The sequence below is a fragment of the Schistocerca gregaria genome, chromosome X, assembly GCF_023897955.1.
Source record: "Schistocerca gregaria isolate iqSchGreg1 chromosome X, iqSchGreg1.2, whole genome shotgun sequence".
NCBI classification, from domain to species: Eukaryota; Metazoa; Arthropoda; class Insecta; order Orthoptera; family Acrididae; genus Schistocerca; species Schistocerca gregaria.
Genome location: NC_064931.1, coordinates 724593795 through 724614820, shown reverse-complemented (window position 1 = coordinate 724614820; position 21026 = coordinate 724593795). Strand labels below are relative to the sequence as shown.

Genomic DNA, 21026 nt, shown 5'->3' with positions numbered 1-21026 from the left:
GGAACCATCACAATGGCAAGTTCCATGGTTTGAGGGGGGGGGGGGGGGGTAGGTGTTGGGGGAGGGGCAGAGTTATGTAAAGTAGACATGGAGAACAGAGGAGCTGTCAAGTTCATGGAAAGATTACAAAACTTAAGAACATTAGCTTATTAGTTGCATACATCATTGCTTATTAACATTATGATGTGGAATATATGAACTGAACATAAGACTCAAGGGAGAGTTAAGCAATAGATTTGTAAAAGGCTATACACTGGCAATTTACAGGCTTGCATAAATTATGCAAGTTTGTTACCTAGTACTTATTTCTATTCAATAATTATCCTGTGGTATAGGGCTGTTATGGGGAAACAACCTCAATTTGTATTTGAAAACATTCCTGCTGTCTGCCAAACATTTTAATTCCATGAGCAGATTGTAAAAAGAGTTCCATAGCAGGGTATTTGACTCCTTTCTGTGCCTAAGTTAGATTCACTGGAAGGAATTTCTAGCATTTTTCTCTTTTAGTATTTTATTTGTGAATCTATGATAAACGCACTGTAATGGATAGTTGACAGAAAATTTAATTAGTTACTAAACATATTTCTAGGAAGTGTTAAGTATTCCCACAAGCTGAAATAGTGATAAATGTAAAACAGTTATCTATAATAAAAAAGACAAATGTGTAAGTGGAACAAAGAAAAGAGGTGACAAAAACGATTTCCTGTTAGTGGGTCATTCTACATTAACAAACGTTATTATGCTAGACTGCAAGACCAATGTTTGACCTGGAATTCTATCCCATCAGCTAAACAAACATTTTAAAAACATAGCGAGTGAAAAAATGAAGACAGCCAAAAATGCTAATGAAACTGCAAGTAGGCCTACTAGCAGCTACAGAAGTGTTTTAATCCACATGGGCACCAACTCCGTCCACAGGAGCAGTGATGAAGAAATCATGAGTGAAACGAGAAATCTGAGTCAATCAGCAAAAACAACCTCTGTGCTGGTAATTAGTGCGGTTATTCACAGAAGTTTGGTAAGCGATACACCAGCAGAATAAATAGTGGCATTAGAGAACAGAGCAACAGGCTTGGAGCAGTATTCATTGACCAAAACAACTGTTTACTTGAATGAGATTTTCACTCTGCATCGGAGTGTGCGCTGATATGAAACTTCCTGGCAGATTAAAACTGTGTGCCTGACCGAGACTCGAACTCGGGACCTTTGCCTTTTGCGGGCAAGTGCTCTACCATCTGAGCTACCGAAGCACGACTCACGCCCGGCGCCGTGCAGGTGAGCGCCACAATCAGGACTGCATACGACCGAGGCACACAGGGCCAACACCTGACATCATGGTGTGGGGAGCGATCTCCTACACTGGCCGTACACCTCTGGTGATCCTCGAGGGGACACTGAATAGTGCATGGTACATCCAAACCGTCATCGAACCCATCGTTCTACCATTCCTAGACCGGTAAGGGAACTTGCTGTTCCAACAGGACAATGCACGTCCGCATGTATCCCGTGCCACCCAACGTGCTCTAGAAGGTGTAAGTCAACTACCCTGGCCAGCAAGATCTCCGGATCTGTCCCCCATTGAGCATGTTTGGGACTGGATGAAGCGTCGTCTCACGCGGTCTGCACTTCCAGCACGAACGCTGGTCCAACTGAGGCGCCAGGTGGAAATGGCATGGCAAGCCGTTCCACAGGACTACATCCAGCATCTCTACGATCGTCTCCATGGGAGAATAGCAGCCTGCATTGCTGCGAAAGGTGGATATACACTGTACTAGTGCCGACATTGTGCATGCTCTGTTGCCTGTGTCTATGTGCCTGTGGTACTGTCAGTGTGATCATGTGATGTATCTGACCCCAGGAATGTGTCAATAAAGTTTCCCCTTCCTGGGACAATGAATTCATGGTGTTCTTATTTCAATTTCCAGGAGTGTACATTCCTATAGCACCAAACATGGTATGTTTCATTGAGGTACCAACTCTGTAAAACCCTTCAAATTAACATGCAATTAAAATTCATCCATTTGCTTTTGATACAAAATGTATTCCAGCAATAAGTATGCTCCAGCAATACAAGCATGAATTGTGAGAGCATATGAGCAACTTTTCCAACTGTACAAAGAATGTGTTCAGTGTTGCACATGAGTATGGTCATCAATACAGATGGGGTAGGGATTTTTTTTGCAGCCACTCATTTCTTCCAATTATTTTTAGCACATTAATCAAATTTGCATCTGACAACATTCAGACTGGTCTTAATTCTTGTCTGTTGCCAACATGGAAGCTGAATTCCTTCTGTTCATTCCAACATGAGTTTTCTTTGCAGCCTAACTCCTTTCTTCTCACCACCTTCCATGCATAATTTTTTTCCTTTCAATTTCATAAAAAAATTGTTATTCTCTCTGTAGATATCAGAATTCTTCTGATCTTTTTTTCACATGAAGGCTTTAAAATCAAAATTGTGATAAAACAAATAAAAGGCAAATATTATTACAAATTGTTTTATTAACAATGTACATAATTATGGACAGATTTTCAACAGTTTAAACTGTAAAACTGTGGTATTGATTTGTCATTACTCTGTAAAGTCATGAACATACCTAAGCTCATTGCACATTACAAACATGACAAAAATTACTTGCAGCAATGCAATTGTCTGAAAGTATATTTAGGTTTACAAAACATTTCAATAATTAGCAATGTTTAGAAACCACACATTATGGCAGGCAAAAGACTGCAAAGATATATTGCAGTATTCAGACAGTATGAAAGTATTCTTGGGTCATCTTGCAAAAACCAACAAAATACCCAGTGGAAATCTACCTATGAGAAGTAGTTACCCATTGTCTAGCACACATGAAGTGGACTCATAGAGCAGTTTCATGGATACTGCTTACTTTGGAGCTAAACATCTCAAATGTTACAAGATTTATTTTCTGTAATGCACTTTTACTGATCTCATTACAAAATCATCAATTTATTCCACAGAACTTAATTTGTAGAAATTGCTTTATCCTCTTTCTACTTAACACAAATAATGGCATTCAACATACTGATGAATCTCGTGATTTTGTTTTCCTTGTCTGTATTTTTAGAGTCATGCACCAGAATCGCATTAAATTTCACCCTGTAAGATATCACATTCCAAAATTTATAGACAGTAAAAATATTAAGAATTAGGAACATGTGCATAACTTAACATTAAATATATTTACAATGGTATAGTACAAGCGTAAAAAACTGAAGTTTAATAGTCTAACTTAATACTGATAGAAAACAAGAAAGTCAACAGAGATACCGGTCTTTCTAGGAATGCTGGGTCACCATTAGCCTTGAAAAGCTAATACCAGTGATGAATAGGGTACATAAAACTGAAGGAAACATTTTGCAATTTCTTTTCAAAAGAGGTACTCTTACTTCTTGAAAAGAAAGGTCTGAGGCACAACTAAAATAGTGGATATCTTAGATGGCAGGATAAATTACAGGGAGTTAGCATGTCAATGACCTGTAGTAGTATTACTATAAGCTTGTCTTCTTTCATCACTAGAGTAGTAATCTTCTTCTTCTTCTTCTTCTTCTGCTGCTGCTGCTGCTGCTGTTGCTGCTGCTCCTCCTCCAGTTCTTCTACATTTTCTTTTCATTCATTTATGGTTAGCCTCCAAGCATTCACAAATATTTTTTGTCATTTGCTATACTGATGGTATGTCACTCTTTATTTTTGGTCTTGTTTCTTTCTCTCTCTTTCAGCAATCATATTTGTTCCTTAATTTCCTTTCAAATTATACATTTATAGGTTATTTTAGATACACAGTACTTCTTAACTGTATACTCTCATACTTTTCTCATAAATTCACAGTCTCCCAAATAGTCTGCAGGAGAAACTTCTTCCAATTTATGTATAATTTTGCTCATCCCACATCCTTGAAGGTTCCTACTCATGATGACATTTACAGTAAACAATGTATGACTGGATGAATACCCTTTTCAAACTGTGCCGCCTCTCAATAGCCATTTGTCACTCCTTGCATATCATGTAATACCACTAATGTAGTTGTGCCTCAATGCAGGAAATTTTTTAATTTTAAACTTTTCTCTGATAACCCTTGGACAAAATCCAAAGCTCTGAAATTTCACTTTTTCACTTACCCTACCTGGTGTTTTTACTTATTTTTGGAGGTAAATGGTGATCACATATCCTTTAAAGTTTAATACTGACTGGCGTTCTTGTAAATACAACAGTACTTTCAAGCAAAAGAAAATAAAAATACCAAGAGTAAAAACTTACTGAAATACGATGACAGAGAAAAAGATAACATGAAGCTTATACATTATATCACAGGAAAAAAGTCAGTACAGTGTCTGTACAGAAATAACAGATCCTTGTACTGCTTTCAGTATAATTTTTTAAAATATAATATTTGTATCTTTTGATCATGGAAAAAAAGGGAAATGAAGGTGACACATTGCTGTCAAACTATTTCTTTTAACAAAATTACATATATAACATAATTACAGCCTACAGTTCTGTGGTCATACAGACTCTGGTCCATCACTTGCAATGCTGTCCAGTTCATCACTGTCACAATTACTTGAGCCAGCACCACTGCTTGGCATGGCTACTCTTGCATATTCATCAGTGTCTATAGATTTGCAGAAATGGATGGCATATTTTAATTTTTCCCGCAGCACAGCCTGGAACCATTCAGAAAGAAAACTGTCAATCATGTCCGTCGGTAAACAAGCAACACAAACATTTCCTAGTAAATTAGTAGATAACATTAATCTACAGTTATTAATGAAATGAAGGAGCTCTGAGAGTAGTGAACTATATATGCATATATCAACATCCTTCCTATTCAATTTATATGTTGAGCAATGCACAAGCAGTGTACTTAAAAAGAATTTTTATGATACAAAAAAGGAGCTACACAACACATCATCACACTGGCAGTGGGTGCTCTTGGTAAAACTGGCAGGAGGTATTCAATACATTAAACAAAACATAAAAGGATATAAAAGGAAGTAAACTCTCTGTAGAAAATCTTAGAGGGGCTAACAGAAAAAAAAAATGTAATTTATGAATAGCATAACCAAACCTAAGATGAGAACTGCACACTTTTATATATAAATTTGTTAGTAAACTGTCCTTTGTGGTATTTCATAATTATTGTAAACACACTTTGTATTCATTAAAATTAAGCCTTCACATTATGTACCATGACAAATTAGTCAAATGTTGAACAGCTTGCCTAAATGTGTATGATGCTTTCAACATTCACACCTGTAAACTGTCGCGTCCATGAGCAAAGAAAAATGAATAAATAAATACACCAATGAGCCAAAACATTATGATTACTAACTTTTAAGTATGTTGTTCCACTTTTCAAACACTGTACTACAGAGATTCTGCTTTGTAAGGATACTACAAGTCCTTGACAGGATTCCAGTAGTATGTAGCACCAGATGTCTCTGCACAGGTCAAGCAATTCCCGCAAATTATGGAATGGAATGGTGCTCAGTATGTTTTCCAATGGGTACAGATCAGGCACATGTATTGGCCAAGACATCAATGCGAGCTCACTATAATGCCCCTCAAACCACTGTAGCATGAATATGACTTTGCAACATGGACAGTTATCCTGCTGGAAGATGTCATCACTGTAGGCGGAAACTCCAAGCATGAAGTGATGCAGGTGGTCCACAATAATGTTCATGTAGTTCACTGATGTCATGATCCTTTCAATTACCACCAAAGATTCCATGAAAGCCCAACTCAATGTACCCCACAGCATAATTGTGCCTTCACTGGCCTGCATATGTGGTGCGGTGCATGTCTCTTGGATGACTGCATATAAGGACCCAACTATTGAGGTGGTGTAATAAGAAATGTGATTCATTCAACGGGCAACACACTTCTATGGATCCACGGCAAGAACTCGGATCAACACAAAAACATATAGAGGTCGTGTGATGTGGAGCTCCATGTTCAACAATGGCCTTTGAATGGTGCTCCAAAACACTTATGCCTGCACCAGCATTGTATTCTGTTGTTAGATCTGCAACAGACTGCTGTGCGGGTTACACAGTGGGGGATCCTCCGACCTCTATGTTTTGCGATGAGACAAGGTTGTCTGATACCATGTTGTCTACTCATTATTTCCACATCCTTCAACCACTCTCCATCAGGGCTCATGACATAAGTAAGCTAACATGTGACCCAGCTTCACTGTTTCAGAGATTCTCATTTCCAGCCACTGTGCCACAACAATAAAACCTTTGTCAAAACTGACTGTATCAGTGGATTTCTGCATTTTCCATCCGCATCTTCGCTACAATGACTGCCCATTCATCTCTCTTCCACTTACGTTCTTTCCTTACTGAGACACATGCCTCAAGCACCACCAGGAGGCATTCAACATCGCGGTGGGCAGTGGCCAAAATGTTTTGTCTCATCAGTATGCTTCTACACTACTGGCCATTAAAATTGCTACACCAAGAAGAAATGCAGATGATAAACGGGTATTCATTGGACAAATATATTATACTAGAACTGACATGTGATTACATTTTCACGCAATTTGAGTGCATAGATCCTGAAAAATCAGTACCCAGAACAACCACCTCTGGCCATAATAACGGACTTGGTACGCCTAGGCATTGTGTCAAACAGAGTTTGGATGGTGTGTATAGGTACAGCTGCCCATGAAGATTCAACACAATACCACAGTTCATCAAGATTAGTGACTGGCGTATTGTGACGAGCCAGTTGCTCGGCCACCATTGATCAGACGTTTTCAATTGGTGAGAGATTTGGAGAATGTGCTGGCCAGGGCAGCAGTCGAACATTTTCTGTATCCAGAAAGGCACGTACAGGATCTACAACATGTGGTCGTGAATTATCCTGCTGAAATGTAGGGTTTTGCAGGGATCGAATGAAGGGTAGAGCCATGGGTCGTAACACATCTGAAATGTAACGTCCACTGTTCAAAGTGCCGTCAATGTGAACAAGAGGTGACCGACACGTGTAACCAATGGTACCCCATACCATTACACCAGGCAATATGCCAGTATGGCGATGACAAATACATGCTACCAATGTGCGTTCGCAATGATGTCACCAAACACGGATGCGACCATCATGATGCTGTAAACAGAACCTGGATTCATCCGAACAAATTACGTTTTTCCATTCGTGCACCCACGTTCGTCATTGAGTACACCATTGCAGGCACTCCTGTCTGTGATGCAGCGTCAAGGGTAACCGCAGCCACGGTCTCCGAGCTGACACTTCATGCTGCTGCAAATGTTGTCGAACTGTTCATGCAGATGGTTGTTGTCTTGCAAACGTCCCCATCTGTTGACTCAGGGATCGAGATGTGGCTGGATGATCCGTTACAGCCATGCAGATAAGATGCCTGTCATCTCGACTGCTAGTGATACAAGGCTGTTGGGATCCAGCACGGCATTCTGTATTATCCTCCTGAACCCACAGATTCCATACTCTGCTAACAGTCATTGGATCTTGACCAACACAAGCAGCAATTTCACAATACGATAAACCGCAATCCCAATAGGCTAAAATCTGGCTTTTATCAAAGTTGGAAACATGATGGTACGCGTTTCTCCTCCTTACACGAGGCATCACAACAATGTTTCACCAGGCAAATGCTGTTTGTGTACGAGTAATCGGTTGGAAACTTTCCTCATGTCAGCATACTGTAGGTGTTGCCACCAGCGCCAACCTTGTGTGAATGCTCTGAAAAGCTAATCATTTGCATATCACAGCATCTTCTTCCTGTCAGTTAAATTTTGTGTCTGTAGCTTGTCATCTTCATGGTGTAACAATTTTAATGGCCAGTAGTGTACAGACAGTTTTCACAAGCCACCATATAGCACATAATGCAGGATACTTTATACTACTGCCAATCATGCCATTTCCTGTTCCATTTACGAAAGAAGGAAGAGAGAAGAGATTGACCGTATGCCTCCACAAGAATCCTGATTTCTCTTATCTTGTCTTCATGGTCCTAAGCGAGATATATGTTGATGGTAGCAGGATTTTTCTGCAGTCAGCAAGAAGTGCTATTCCTCTACATTTTCTCAATAGTGTTTTGGTAAATGAATGTCTTCTTCCCTACAAGGACTCCCATTTTGTTTTTTGTAATACTCACATGTTGACTGAAACTATCAGTAACAAATCTAGCAGCACAACTTTGAATTGCTTCATTATCTTCCTTTAATCTGTCCCGATGAGGAATCCAAACATCAAGCAGTACTCAAGAATGGGCTGAACAGTTTTCTGTATGCATTCTCCTCTATAAATGAGCTACACTTTCCTAGAATTTTCCCAGTAAACTTAAGTATACCATTTGTGTTTTCTACAATTGACTTGATGGGCTCATTCAATTTCATGTTACTTTGCAATGCTATGACTAGATATTTAACCAACATTACTGCCAAGCAGAACACTGCTAACACTACATTCAAACATTATAGGAGTGTTTTTCCTACTCACTTGCATTAATTTCTGTTTCTCTACATTTAGAGCAACCTCCCATTCATCACACACAACAGAAATTCTGTCCAAATTCCCCTGCATTCTCCCAAGGTAAGCTAAAGATAACACTGTCCAGTACATATCAGCAAACAGTCACAGATTGCTGCTCACACTACTTAAAAAGTCTGTCCAAGTTCTCCTGCATCCTCCCATGGTAACCTAAAGATGACACTGTCCAGTCTTTGAGCCTCTTACACATTTGAGAACCTATTCTGCACACTCAGAACTTTGTTAACAGTCTGCAGTGTGCTAGTGTGTCAAATACTCTCTGGAAATCCAGGAACATGGCATCTGGCTGTTGCCCTTTATCCATGGTTTGCAGGATATTGTGAGTGGAAAAGGGCAAGCTGAGTTTTTTTACAAGTGATGCTTTCTAAATCTACATTAATTTGTAGATAGAACCTTTTCACTCTCAAGGAAATTGATTATACTTGAACTTAGAATATACTCAAGAATTCTGCAGAAAACTATTGTTAACAATATTACTCTGTAATTTTGCAGGTCCATTTCTTTACCCTTCTTACAAACAGGAGTCACCTGTGGTTTTTTACAGTTGCTTGGGACTTCTGTCTTTCACCTGAACTGAGACTACAAGTACCATACACTTCTTAACAACCACCTCTTGCCAAATGTTGGAAATAGAAATTGATTAATGAGTACTCACAAAGCAATGTGGAACAATGGCTAACACAATAGGTATATATTCAGGAGTGACAGGGTCAAGCCCCTGCCTGGCTGTCATAGTTTAGGTTTCCTGCTGTCTACCTAAATCACTTTGGGGCAGTTCTGGGACAGTTTATTAGCTACGGCCACAGCCAATTTTTTTCACCATCCTTAGCCAACTGACACAGATGTTTGATTTATAATGAACTCAACACCAACATGATGTTATACTCTATATCATTTTCTCTCATGGATTTTCCAGAGAATGTAACACGCTTCTACACATGTCTACATATATAAATGAGAGTTTTGTTCAGGATTGAGATTAATTGTAATGGAACTCCACCCATTTCCCCTGGCTTTAGCTCAATGGAAAACTTATAGTAAATACTGTGCACAGCCAGTTATGGAGAAGGCAAATGTCATATACACTGTAGGGCCGAAGAAACTGGTACACCTGCCTAATATTGTGTAGACACCCACGAGCATGCAGAAGTGCTGCAAAAAGACGTGGCATGGACGAGACTAATGTCTGAAGTAGTGGTGGAGGGAACTGACATAATGAACTGGTACACAAGTGGGCCTTCAACTCCAAAAGGCCATGTTGATGGTCTTCCATTGAATGGTTCGCATGCTAACACTTGTTGATGGCCCTGCACTGAAATCTGCAGAAATTTGAGGAAGGGTTGCACATTTGTCATGTTGAAAAATTCTCTTCAGTTGTGGTTGGTCCTGTTCTTACAGGATTTTTTTCCAGAAATAGTAATATCAAAGATTTGATGATTTAATGGATTCCTGGTATATTTAATGATTTATCGATTCCTGGTATTCACAGCACACTCATGAAATGGTCATATGAGAAAATCCCTACTTCGTCGCTACCTCGGTGATGCTATGTCCCGTCGCTCGTGTGCAGACTATAACACCACGTTCAAACTCACTTAAATCTTGATAACCTGTCATTGTAGCAGCAGTAACCAATCTAACAACCACACCAGACACTTGTTGTATTATATAGGCACTGCCGACCGCATCATCATCTTTTGCCTGTTTACACATCTCTGTATATCAATACATTTGCCTATACCAGTTTCTTTTGTGCTTCAGTGTTAAAAAAAAAATCTGAAGACAGAGTAGTATTAGTTTGAACACACAGCTTTCCTAATTCAAGACTGTGTAAACAAGTAAATTTACAACAAAGACTTGTAATTTTGTAATCACTCACCTTTGTAATCATTGTTACAGTACAGCAGTAAAAGAACTGGTCCCTGTATCACTAAAGTTCCTATCTTTTTTATATGAATAAGTGACTCCAAATTTTATCTCTCATTTATAGTCTTCAGTTATACTAACCATTCATGACAAATTTGAAGAATCCTAAAAAATACCCAGTAGCAAAGTAGCTCATCTGAGTAATCAGTCTCACACCTACATCTTTCTAGTTCGCATGAAAATTACATGGGAGAGGAAGTGCTACTTCATGATAGGTGAACACAATGGATGAATCTTTCAGTCAGTTGCTTAATTATATCCACAGTAAACAATGATGTAGCATCTTGCAACTATATATTCAAAATAAGACCAATTACTGCATGAGTTATATTCTTTGTGTAAAGCATGGCATATCGGCATATCCCCAAAATTTATTTTCATAGTTAAGAACTTGGAACTTTCACCTCAGACAGTCCTCTGTGTATATGAAAAAATGAAGTTGAATAGTGGTTCAGAACTGACTGTTTTAGTTCATCATGTAATGTAACACTTGCGTTAGTGTCAATATAAGCCTTCCATATATGTTGACATTCATTTCAGAGCAGTTGTTACACATATCCAAAACGTGAACAAACTTTGGAAATCTTGATATTTATGGAAGTGTTTACTGCTCAAGTCAAAATTTTATTTCAATTTAGGTCTCCTTGTAAGTTCTGCTATTTCTTTCCCTTGTTGAAACAGACACACATGCATTACATAATTATCGAACAATTTTTGCTTCATGTGACAGAAATTATACAGGGATGTGGGACTGAATCTAAGTTTATCTTAATGGTCTTTTTGTGAGATGTACATGGGAGGAAGTAATATAATTTTTGACTCTTCTAGGAACATATGCTCCCAGAATTTTAACAATAAATGACACAATGATAGAGAACACCTCTCTCGCAGTGTCTGGCACTGGGATTTACTGATCATCTGCGTGATGCTTTTGTGCTTACTAAATGAACCTGTAGCCAAATGTGCCACTCTTCTTTGGATCTTCTATATTTCCTCTATCAGTCCTATCTTGTCTGGATCCCACACTGATGAGCAAAATTCAACTGTTGGTTTTACAAATGTTTTGTAAGCTAATTCCTTTGTTGATGGACTGCATTTCCAGAGGATTCTTCCAATGAATCTCTGTGTGGCATTTGCTTTACTCGCAATTAATTTTATGTCATAGTTCCATTTCAAATCGCTATGTACACATACTCCTAGGTATTGTATGGAAATAACTGCTTCCAGTGATTGTTCTGCAACTGTGTAATCATACCATAAAGGCTATTTCTATCTACGTATTCACAAGGCATTACATTTGTTTATGTTGAGGCTTAATTGCCACTCCCTGCAGCAAGCATCGATCCTTGGCAGGTCTTTCTGAATTTCACTACAATTTTTCCACTGTCATGACTTCTCTGTGTACAAGAGTATCATCTGCAAACAGCCTCATGGGACTTCTGACATTATCAAGCAGGTCATTTATATATATTGTGAAAAGTAATTGTCTTGTAGCAACCCACTGGGGCATGCCCAAAGTTACTTTTACAACTGAGGACTTCCCTCAATTCACAATGACAACTGTGTTCTGTCTGCTAGGAACTCTTCAATTAAACCACAGAGTTGGTCTGATATTCTATACGCTCATATTTTGTTCATTAGGTGGCATTGTGGAACTGTATTGAATGCCTTCTGGAAGGGAAGAAAATTAGCATGTACCTGGGTGCCCATATCTATTGCTTTCTGGGGCTCATGGATGAACAGAGCGATCTGGGTTTCACAAGATTGTTGTTTTCAAAACTCATGTTTGTTCCTCAAGAAATGTCATAATACATGAGCATAAAACAAGTTCCAAAATTCTATGACTAGCCAATGTCAGAGATATACCCCAATAGCTTTGTGCATCTGTTTGACGAACCTTCTTGAAAACAGAAATGACCTGCACTTTTTTCCAATTATAAGGAACACTCCATTCCTCCAAAGACACTGCTGCTAAAAGAGGGTAATTTCTTTCGTATACTCTGAGTAGAATCAACCTGGTATCCCATCAGGTCTAGTGGTCGCCCTTCTCTATTGTGGGAACACTTATTTCGATACCAGCCATTTTGTCATTTGTGCGACAATTTAAAAGAGGCACTTTGATAGATAAAATTTTACTATCAGATTTATTGAATGCTTTACATATGGCTATCCTTACGATCATTGCATCTTCTCTTAACCTTTGTTTGTCTGTGAGGCTTTGACTACTTAAATTTGAAGTGAAGCTCTTGTTGCTGTCACAGCTTTTCAGGACCACCTGAGGTTATATATTTTAATGGTGTTTGATGTTTCTCATCAACTTTTGAAAAATTTTATGCACTTCCACATATCATCATTATATGCAAGTAAAAACATCTGGAAGACTTAGGTAAAGATTTTTAATCAGATTTTTGACCCCTGCTTTATTGTAGCATACATAAATTTCTAGATCTTTGGTCACATGTCATTTACTTAATTAGGGAAAGGTGTTATGACAGAGACCTATAATTCTGAAGGGTGCTCCTTGTTTTCAGTACTGTATTTCCTCTTGTTGGTCAATGTCAGTTTTATACAACAATCCACAATAGGGCACTCATGTAGATGCACATAGGTCATGAAATGGCAAAGTGCACATGCCTAATAATCGTCCTCTACACTTCATGCCACATTGTACATAGGTAAATGTCATGTTTCTGTAGCTGCATGGAAGGGGTGTGCACCTGTTGATTCACAATAAGAGTGTGCTCATTCATGTGGAAGAAATGAGATCAAACCATAATGTCAAGGTCTGTTATGATGGAGAAGAAAGAATAAATTTCACACCTCATAGGGGCAAGCCAACATAGCACTGTTTTAAAAATTTATTCTGTGTACAGACAAAACACATGGCAATTACACTCCATGTGCAGAAGAATTTTTACTCTGCTGATATGCAGTTAAGGCTTATAAACGTTCACTAATGATGGTCATTTCACTAGAATGATGAAGTGTATGTTATTACTGAAATTTTGAGTTCTTGTGTCAAAGTAGAGCACCAGATAAAAAAAGGAAACCTGGTATCCCTCAAAAGTAGGACTACTGTTACTGCTTCTGTTACTGATAGAAATATAGCTATAATTGCCCCAACAAAATTATGGAAAAGAGTTATCAGTTCTTAAATCATCTCAGGTATACAATGTCAAGGCTTTTCTCCAGCGTAAGTGAATTCAATTCTCACCTTTCCTGCTCCATAACCTCCTAATGAAACCTAAACTCTGAAGCACACTTTGTTTACATAGTATTAGATACTAACAAAATCTTTGGGTGCTTGCTCTTAAAGATTGAGTGAGTATCACTGTCAGTAATATAGTGGACTGTTACTGTAGGCAGCAAGGTAAAAGTCGTCCATCCTCATCTAGGTTTCCTGTTGCTGAGGCAGCATTAAAATTCTTATCCAATCACCCTAATCTAGGTTTTATGTTGTTTTCCAAAATCACTACATGTGAATTCCTGACTGATTCTGTCATTAGCAATGGCCATAGTTTCATTCTTCTCCAACTGAGATACTACTCAGCTTGTAATGATCTCATTGACACTGAGATATTAAACTCCAACCATTTCTGTCTCCTTCTACGGTGCACTCTTACACCCTTACTGATGTTTGCAAGATGGTAAGGAATGGGCACATTCACAAGGCTGCCCTCACAGTTTGGGGCTCCTGAAATGTCTTTAGAGCAGTCTCATAAAGTGATGGAGAAAACCAGAATAGTTTCTAACCAAGGAACAGAACTACTTCATTTATTTTTTCTTCCAAGTTCAAGAAAAACACACACATTCTTCTTTACCCTAATTAATTGGCATTATTGGTTAAATACCTATATCATATTTATTCTGTTGAGGATGGAAGTTCGTGAATAATTCCACATTAAAAAAAATGCATTTTTAAGCACCAGCTATTTATTTTAAAACCTATATGTCTACTGGTTTTTGGTCATGGACCATCTTCACAGGATCTCTATCAACACTGAAACAGGAAACATATAACCTATGCAAAAATAGTATAATCTAACAAGAATGTGGGTCTAAAATACTTATATGTATTTACACCACGAAAACACATCAGGTAAAAGCATTTTTAATGTTCATTTTAGGCTCATACAACATCAAAGCTGTCAAGGTGAAAATCCACAATTAATAGTCAATACAGCACTTAGAGCAATATCAACAGTGATTAATGTCAAACGGATGAAAAATTATGGAGGAACATTCACACATCAAACAAACAAAGACAATCGTCTCTACTGTATCATCACAGATAGTAATGCTAGTGATATGTCTACTGGTGATCATAGCATAACTTTTGAACGGGACCTTCTATCAATTGCAAAGAGCTAAGTAGAATACCTCTACTGACCATCTTTAGTAAGATAACTACAGAATTATTGACAGTGAAAGTTACTAGTGTTGACATTACTACATAATAAGAAAATGTAAAACCATCGTAATAGTGGAACTGAATAATCCAACAAGTACAACTACACATACATCACATTCAGGGCTCAAAATTATTAATGATGAAGTAAAAGTGAAACTCATCACATAAATATTGGGTGTCCATAATTAAAGTTCCAGATTTAAAATGTTGCAGAAAGAGAACCACTATTCAGAATGATGCCAAATTTGAAAAGCATAGTATTGAAACAGGAGGAAATGTCATGTAACAAAAAAAAATTTAATGAAAATTTGAACAATAGATGGCACTACAAGCAGCAGAATTTGCACATCAACAGACGCAAGAGACACGGCTGTTCTTTATTTTGTATCAGAGACACCCAACATGACTGTCTCCATGAAGGATCGTGTGCTGCTGGTAAAGCTCCTACACAATAACAGTGACTGCACCAGTAGTCCTGCACAAGTTCAACACACTCAAGGGTATCAAAAAAGGCATTCGTCTGATGTTTGCTAGGGGTCTCGAGAAAATGATTGCAAAACTCGAAAAGACAGGTTGTTTTGAAATGAAATGTGGCAGAGGGAGGAAAGCAGTTAATCCAACGTCTGTCAAGGATGTGGCCACAACATTGCAAGGAGGGTTAGACTGATGGTGTGCAAACACACAAGGAATTGCCCAAATGTTGGACATGCCTATGACCATGGTGTATAAAATCCTACCAAACATCCTGAATTGTCATTCATACAAAATCACTCATGTTCAACACTTGTTTTCCACTGAGCTGTCAGCAAGACAAATGTTTGCTCTGGAAATATTAGTTAGGTAAGCTCATCCACCACAGCAATGTCATGTTGCATCAGATACGAAAAATTGGTTTTCAATTGTCCTGTGGCCAAAAACTGCATAAAAAGCAAAATGACATCAGTTTTTACTTGTCCTTGGGCCAAAAAGCCACATAAAAAGCAAAATGTCATCAGTTTCTAACTGCCACGAGATTGGCACAAGGATGTTCAATACGATATCAACAATTTTCTGGCAAAGCCTGAAATCGAGAAAGAGCATGTTCTACAACAGATCTGAGTGTCTTGAGGGTCCCGTTCACAAAGTGTTACAAAATACATTCCTCCAATTCAGCTTTGTTCATAGCTGGAACACTGAAGACAACATCTTTCAGATAAACCCACAGCCAGAAGTCACACTGATTAAGATCAGGTGATCTAGATGGCTAGGCTGTAGGGAAATGATGGCTGATAATTCTAGCATTTCCAAATGCCTCTGCAATAGCTACTTCACTGGCCGTGCAATGTGCAGAGGAGCACAGTCTTGCATAAAAATTATTCTACCCACACTGTTGAAGGGTTGGAATGACATTGGTACACAAAAGGCTCTTGTAGCCTGTACCAGTGATGGTACAAGTAACAGGATCTGCAGAACTCATCTACTTGAAAAAATATGAATCTATGAGAAATGATGGCATCAACTCACACTACACAGTGACATTTGCAAAATAAAGTGGTACTGGTTGAGGTGCGTTTGTATTTTCTGTTGCCCATATTCTGCAATTCTGCATATTGACATGTCCATAGAGATGGAAATGGGCTTTGTCTACCCACAGAATGTACCATGGCCATACATTCTCCATAGCCAAGTGAGCAAGAAATTCCAAAATGAACGTCTGTCTTGCTGGGAGATCAGCTGGAAGAAACTCTTGAACATGGGTGATTTTGTACGGATAGCAATGCAGGATGTTTTATATGACTTAATGCACTGTGCTTGCCAGCACGACCAACATTTGGGCAATTCCCCGAGCACTGCATGTTTGCACACCACCTCTTGATCCTTCCCACAGTTGTGTGGCCACATCTTCGTCAGAGGTTGGATCAACTGCTTTCCTCCCTATGCCACACTGCATTTTAAAACAACGTGTCTTTTTGAATTTTGTAATCATTTTCTCCAGATCCTTAGCAGACACCAGACAATGCTGTATTTCCTACCCTGGAGTGTCCAGAACTTCTGCAGGCCTACTGGCACACAGTCACCATTCTTGAAAAAAGAGTGTTACCAGCAGTGCACAATCCTTCATGGAGATAGTCATGTTGGGCATTTCAGGTGCCAACTGAAGAACAGTGATGTGCTGCATGTCTGTTGGTGTGGATATGCCGATGCTTACAGTGCCATCCATTGGTAAAATTTTTGTTATTGTTATTATTATTATTTCTTTCTTATCTCAGACATTATGTCTGGTCAAAAGTGGAAGGTGACGTGGACCTTGATCAAGCGTGACTTCCTTTTAACTGTACGGTATATTTTATACTGCATTTAGGAACTTTCGGGTAATTGAACATGTATCAATACTTACGGATTTCTGTAGTTGTATATATAAGTTTGGATGTAGCTGTATTGCATTGATGTACTAGTGGATATTGTGTGGTATGACTCCTGTAGTTGATAGTATAATTGGTATAATGTCAACTTTATCCTGATGCCACATATCCTTGACTTCCTCAGCCAGTTGGATGTATTTTTCAATTTTTTCTCCTATTTTCTTATGTATATTTGTTGTATTGGGTATGGATATTTCAATTAGTTGTGTTAATTTCTTCTTTTTATTGGTGAGTATAATGTCAGGTTTGTTATGTGGTGTTGTTTTATCTGTTATAATGGTTCTGTTCCAGTATAATTTGTATTCATCATTCTCCAGTACATTTTGTGGTGCATACTTGTATGTGGGAACGTGTTGTTTTATAAGTTTATGTTGTAAGGCAAGCTGTTGATGTATTATTATTATTATTATTGTTGTTGTTGTTGTTGTTGTTGTTCCATGTTGCTGCCTTGTGCCTGCCATCTACTGGTAAATCTTTTCCCTTTCTGCATGACATTTTCCCCTGTATCAATAATATGCTGTTCAAATTTGACTTCATTCTGACAGTGGTTCTCTTTCTACAGTATTTTGAAACTGGGACTTTATCTGTTTCATATTGTCAATAAAGAAAGACAGATTGGGGTCGACAGACACAGCAGAAAAATTGAAAAACTAAATATGGAACAAAATCCTCTACAAGGTGATAAAACCACTGTGAATTTCCATTTCCAGAGGAAATTTATATCCTAAATAAAGGTTTCATATTTAATGTAAAACACCATGTAGATGGAAAATACATTAAGCTTTTGATAGCTCATAAAAATAGTTCTATTGACCAATTGACAGGTTCGACAGCATATAAAAATACTATGCTAAATACAGCAGATCATGTTTTTGATAAGTATACACAAAACAGCAGTAAAGGATCTAGTAATAAAGACCTAACACAAATACAATCAGTTAAACAATTCAGAGGTTTCCTTTACCAGTATAAAGATTAGCTGGCTGTTTTTCGAGTTCTTTGTGAAGTGCGGGAGTGGCCATGTACATAAAAAGCAGTATTCCATTTGAGTCTGTAGATGGATCTTGGCACTGCACTGAACGGGTATTTGAATATTATGCAGGGGCAGCTGAATTTGGTGAAACTAAACTTCCAATTGTTGTTGTTTATAGGTTCCCTAATTCTGACTTCAGAGCATTTCTGCTAAAGCTAGTGAGGGTTTTTTGTTTATTTTATAGGAAGTACCAAAAATTAGTTATATGTCATGACTTCAATATTAATTTTGTATGTGTTTGTGCATGAGAAAGGAAGTTTGTAGATCTCCTAAATTCACATGCTCTGATGTAGATTGTGTTTTTTCCAACCACAGTGCAGGAGAAAAGTAGCACAGCCATAGACAATATTTTTATTCATTCTTCATTAATAGATCAGCATTCTGTTACTACAAGGGTGAATGGCCTTCCAGACCACATGCATTAATTTTAACTTTAAAGATTTTTGTTCTCAAACAAATCTTGCATATAATTACAAACTATGTAGAAAACCTAATCCAACAGCAATAGAAAGTTTTTAAACCTTTGTTAAGGAACAAGAATGGCATGATGTTTATAGTCCTGATAACATAGATAACAAATATAATGCTTTCCTTAACACATTTCTCATGCTCTTTGAAGGTTGCTTTCCATCAGAATGTGCTAGCAGTAAAGGCAGTGGTTGACTAGTAGGATAAGGGTATTGCATAGAACAAAGTGGTAATTATATCAAAATGTTAGAAGTAATCACAGTCGAGCTACAGTAGCCCATTACAAACAGAATTGTAAGAAGCTTAAAAATGTTATTCGGAAGGCAAAGAGTATGTGGTACGCAAATAAAATAGCTAAATCACAGGATAAAATTAAAACCATATGGTCAGTCGTGAAGGAAGTGTATGGTCGGCAGCACAAGGTCAATGATATAAAGTCAGTTCATAGTAAAAATATTTCTGTTACTGGCAAGTCAGATATATGTACACTAAGTAACAATCACTTTCTGAGCATTGCTGATGACTCAAATAAAACCTTAGTTTATACAGGGACTCATATAAATCTCTTGAAAAAATGCCTATGATGCCTGAAATACTCCTCTGTGATACTGACAAGGGGAAAGATTGAGTCAATAATTAAATCACTGAAGACTAAGGACTCTCATGGATATTATGGAGTGGCTCACAATTGGTTCACCTCTTACTTTAACAACAGACAGCGCAAAAGTCGTTACCCACAGCGTTGAGAATGACTATGATGTGGAGTCTGAGTGGGGCACAGTGTCAAATGAGGGGGTGCCCAAGGGATCAGTGCTGGAGCCACTCCTGTTCCTTATTTACATAAATGATATGCCATCTGGTATAACAGGTGATTCTGATTTTGTGTGCAATGACACTGTTTCAAATAGTGCATTTCATAACTTAACTCCATGGCCTGTAGAAAATAACTAATGCTAAATCACAGTAAGACTCAGTTTTTACAGTTTCTAACACACAAATCAACAAAACACAATGTTTTAATTTCACAGAATGGGCAGATGATTTGTGAAACTGAACAATTCAAATTTCTAGGTGTTCAGATAGTTAGTAAACTATCACACAAAGCCCATGTTCAGTATCTTGTCCAAAGACTTAATGCTGCCATTTTTAATAATCAAATGGTATCTGAAGTAAATGACAGTTCAACATGAAAAGTAGTCTACTTTGCCTATTTTCACTCATTTATGATGTATGGTATTATATTTTGGAGTAACTCTTCTCATTCTCAGAGGATATTTTTGGCTCAGAAATGGGCAGTTTGGGCAATACGAGTTGTGTTTCCGAACCTCTTGTCGACTCCTGTTCATTAGTCTGGGTATTCTGACACTGGCCTCTCAATATATATATTCTTTACTGTCATTTCTTGTCAACGATATCAGCTTATTCCCAAGAATTACCAGCTTTCACTCAGTTAATACTAGGCAGAAATCCAATCTGCATTTGGATCGCACTTCCTTGACTCTTAAGTAGAAAGGTTTGCAGTATACTGCTGCTGCATCCATTTTTGATAAGCTATGACAAGAATTCAAAACTCTTAGCAGCAATGCTTTCAAATAGAAACTGAAGAGTTTCCTCATGGATCACTCCTTCTATTCTGTCGAAGAGTTCCTTGAAAAATTAAGCCAATTCCTGTGTTATATTGTTGATTGTGTTTACACAGATTTATGGCTTGCCTTTTTTGACTTCATAAACATTTTATTTTATCTGTTATTACTTGTATGTTGTAATTTAATGCACTGACATGTTCCATGACCTTGGAGATTTGCTCATCCATTTGGTCCTACGGAACTACTCGTGTAAAATAAATAAATGAACAAACAAAAATGAAGCACTGATGATATCCTTCTTCTTAAAGCTGATAAAAGCAGTTCTGTGGTAGTAATGTAAATCAGTAACTACACCAAAAAAGCCATAACAGACTACTTCTTGATGATTGTGCACCTATACTGTCAGTAAGGAATGGTGTGTAGCCCGAGGTCTACATATATATTCACACTGTATCCCTACCTTATCAACTGATATGCTTTCCTATGCTATTATCTTCTGTTAACATGACTGTGACGTTTGGATTATGTGTTAGTACCTCCTATGAACTTTTGCACCTACACCTTTAATTTTGCATGTATACATACCTTGACTTGTCTGGTCTGGTCTGAGTACCTTCAAATGACAATCACATATTAC

The 21026-nt window shown here is 37.9% G+C and overlaps 1 protein-coding gene across 2 annotated transcripts in view; it reads right to left on the bottom strand.

The window, feature by feature from the left end:
- Window positions 1-2484: 2484 nt before the first annotated feature.
- Window positions 2485-21026, bottom strand: part of LOC126297739 (E3 ubiquitin-protein ligase HERC2) — a 752343-nt gene continuing 733801 nt past the window's right edge. For both annotated transcript variants that reach the window (XM_049988889.1, XM_049988890.1), the window contains one exon: window positions 2485-4689. In XM_049988889.1, coding sequence (XP_049844846.1) covers window positions 4528-4689 — 162 coding nt within the window. In that variant the 3' untranslated portion in view covers window positions 2485-4527. The remainder of the gene's footprint in view (window positions 4690-21026) is intronic.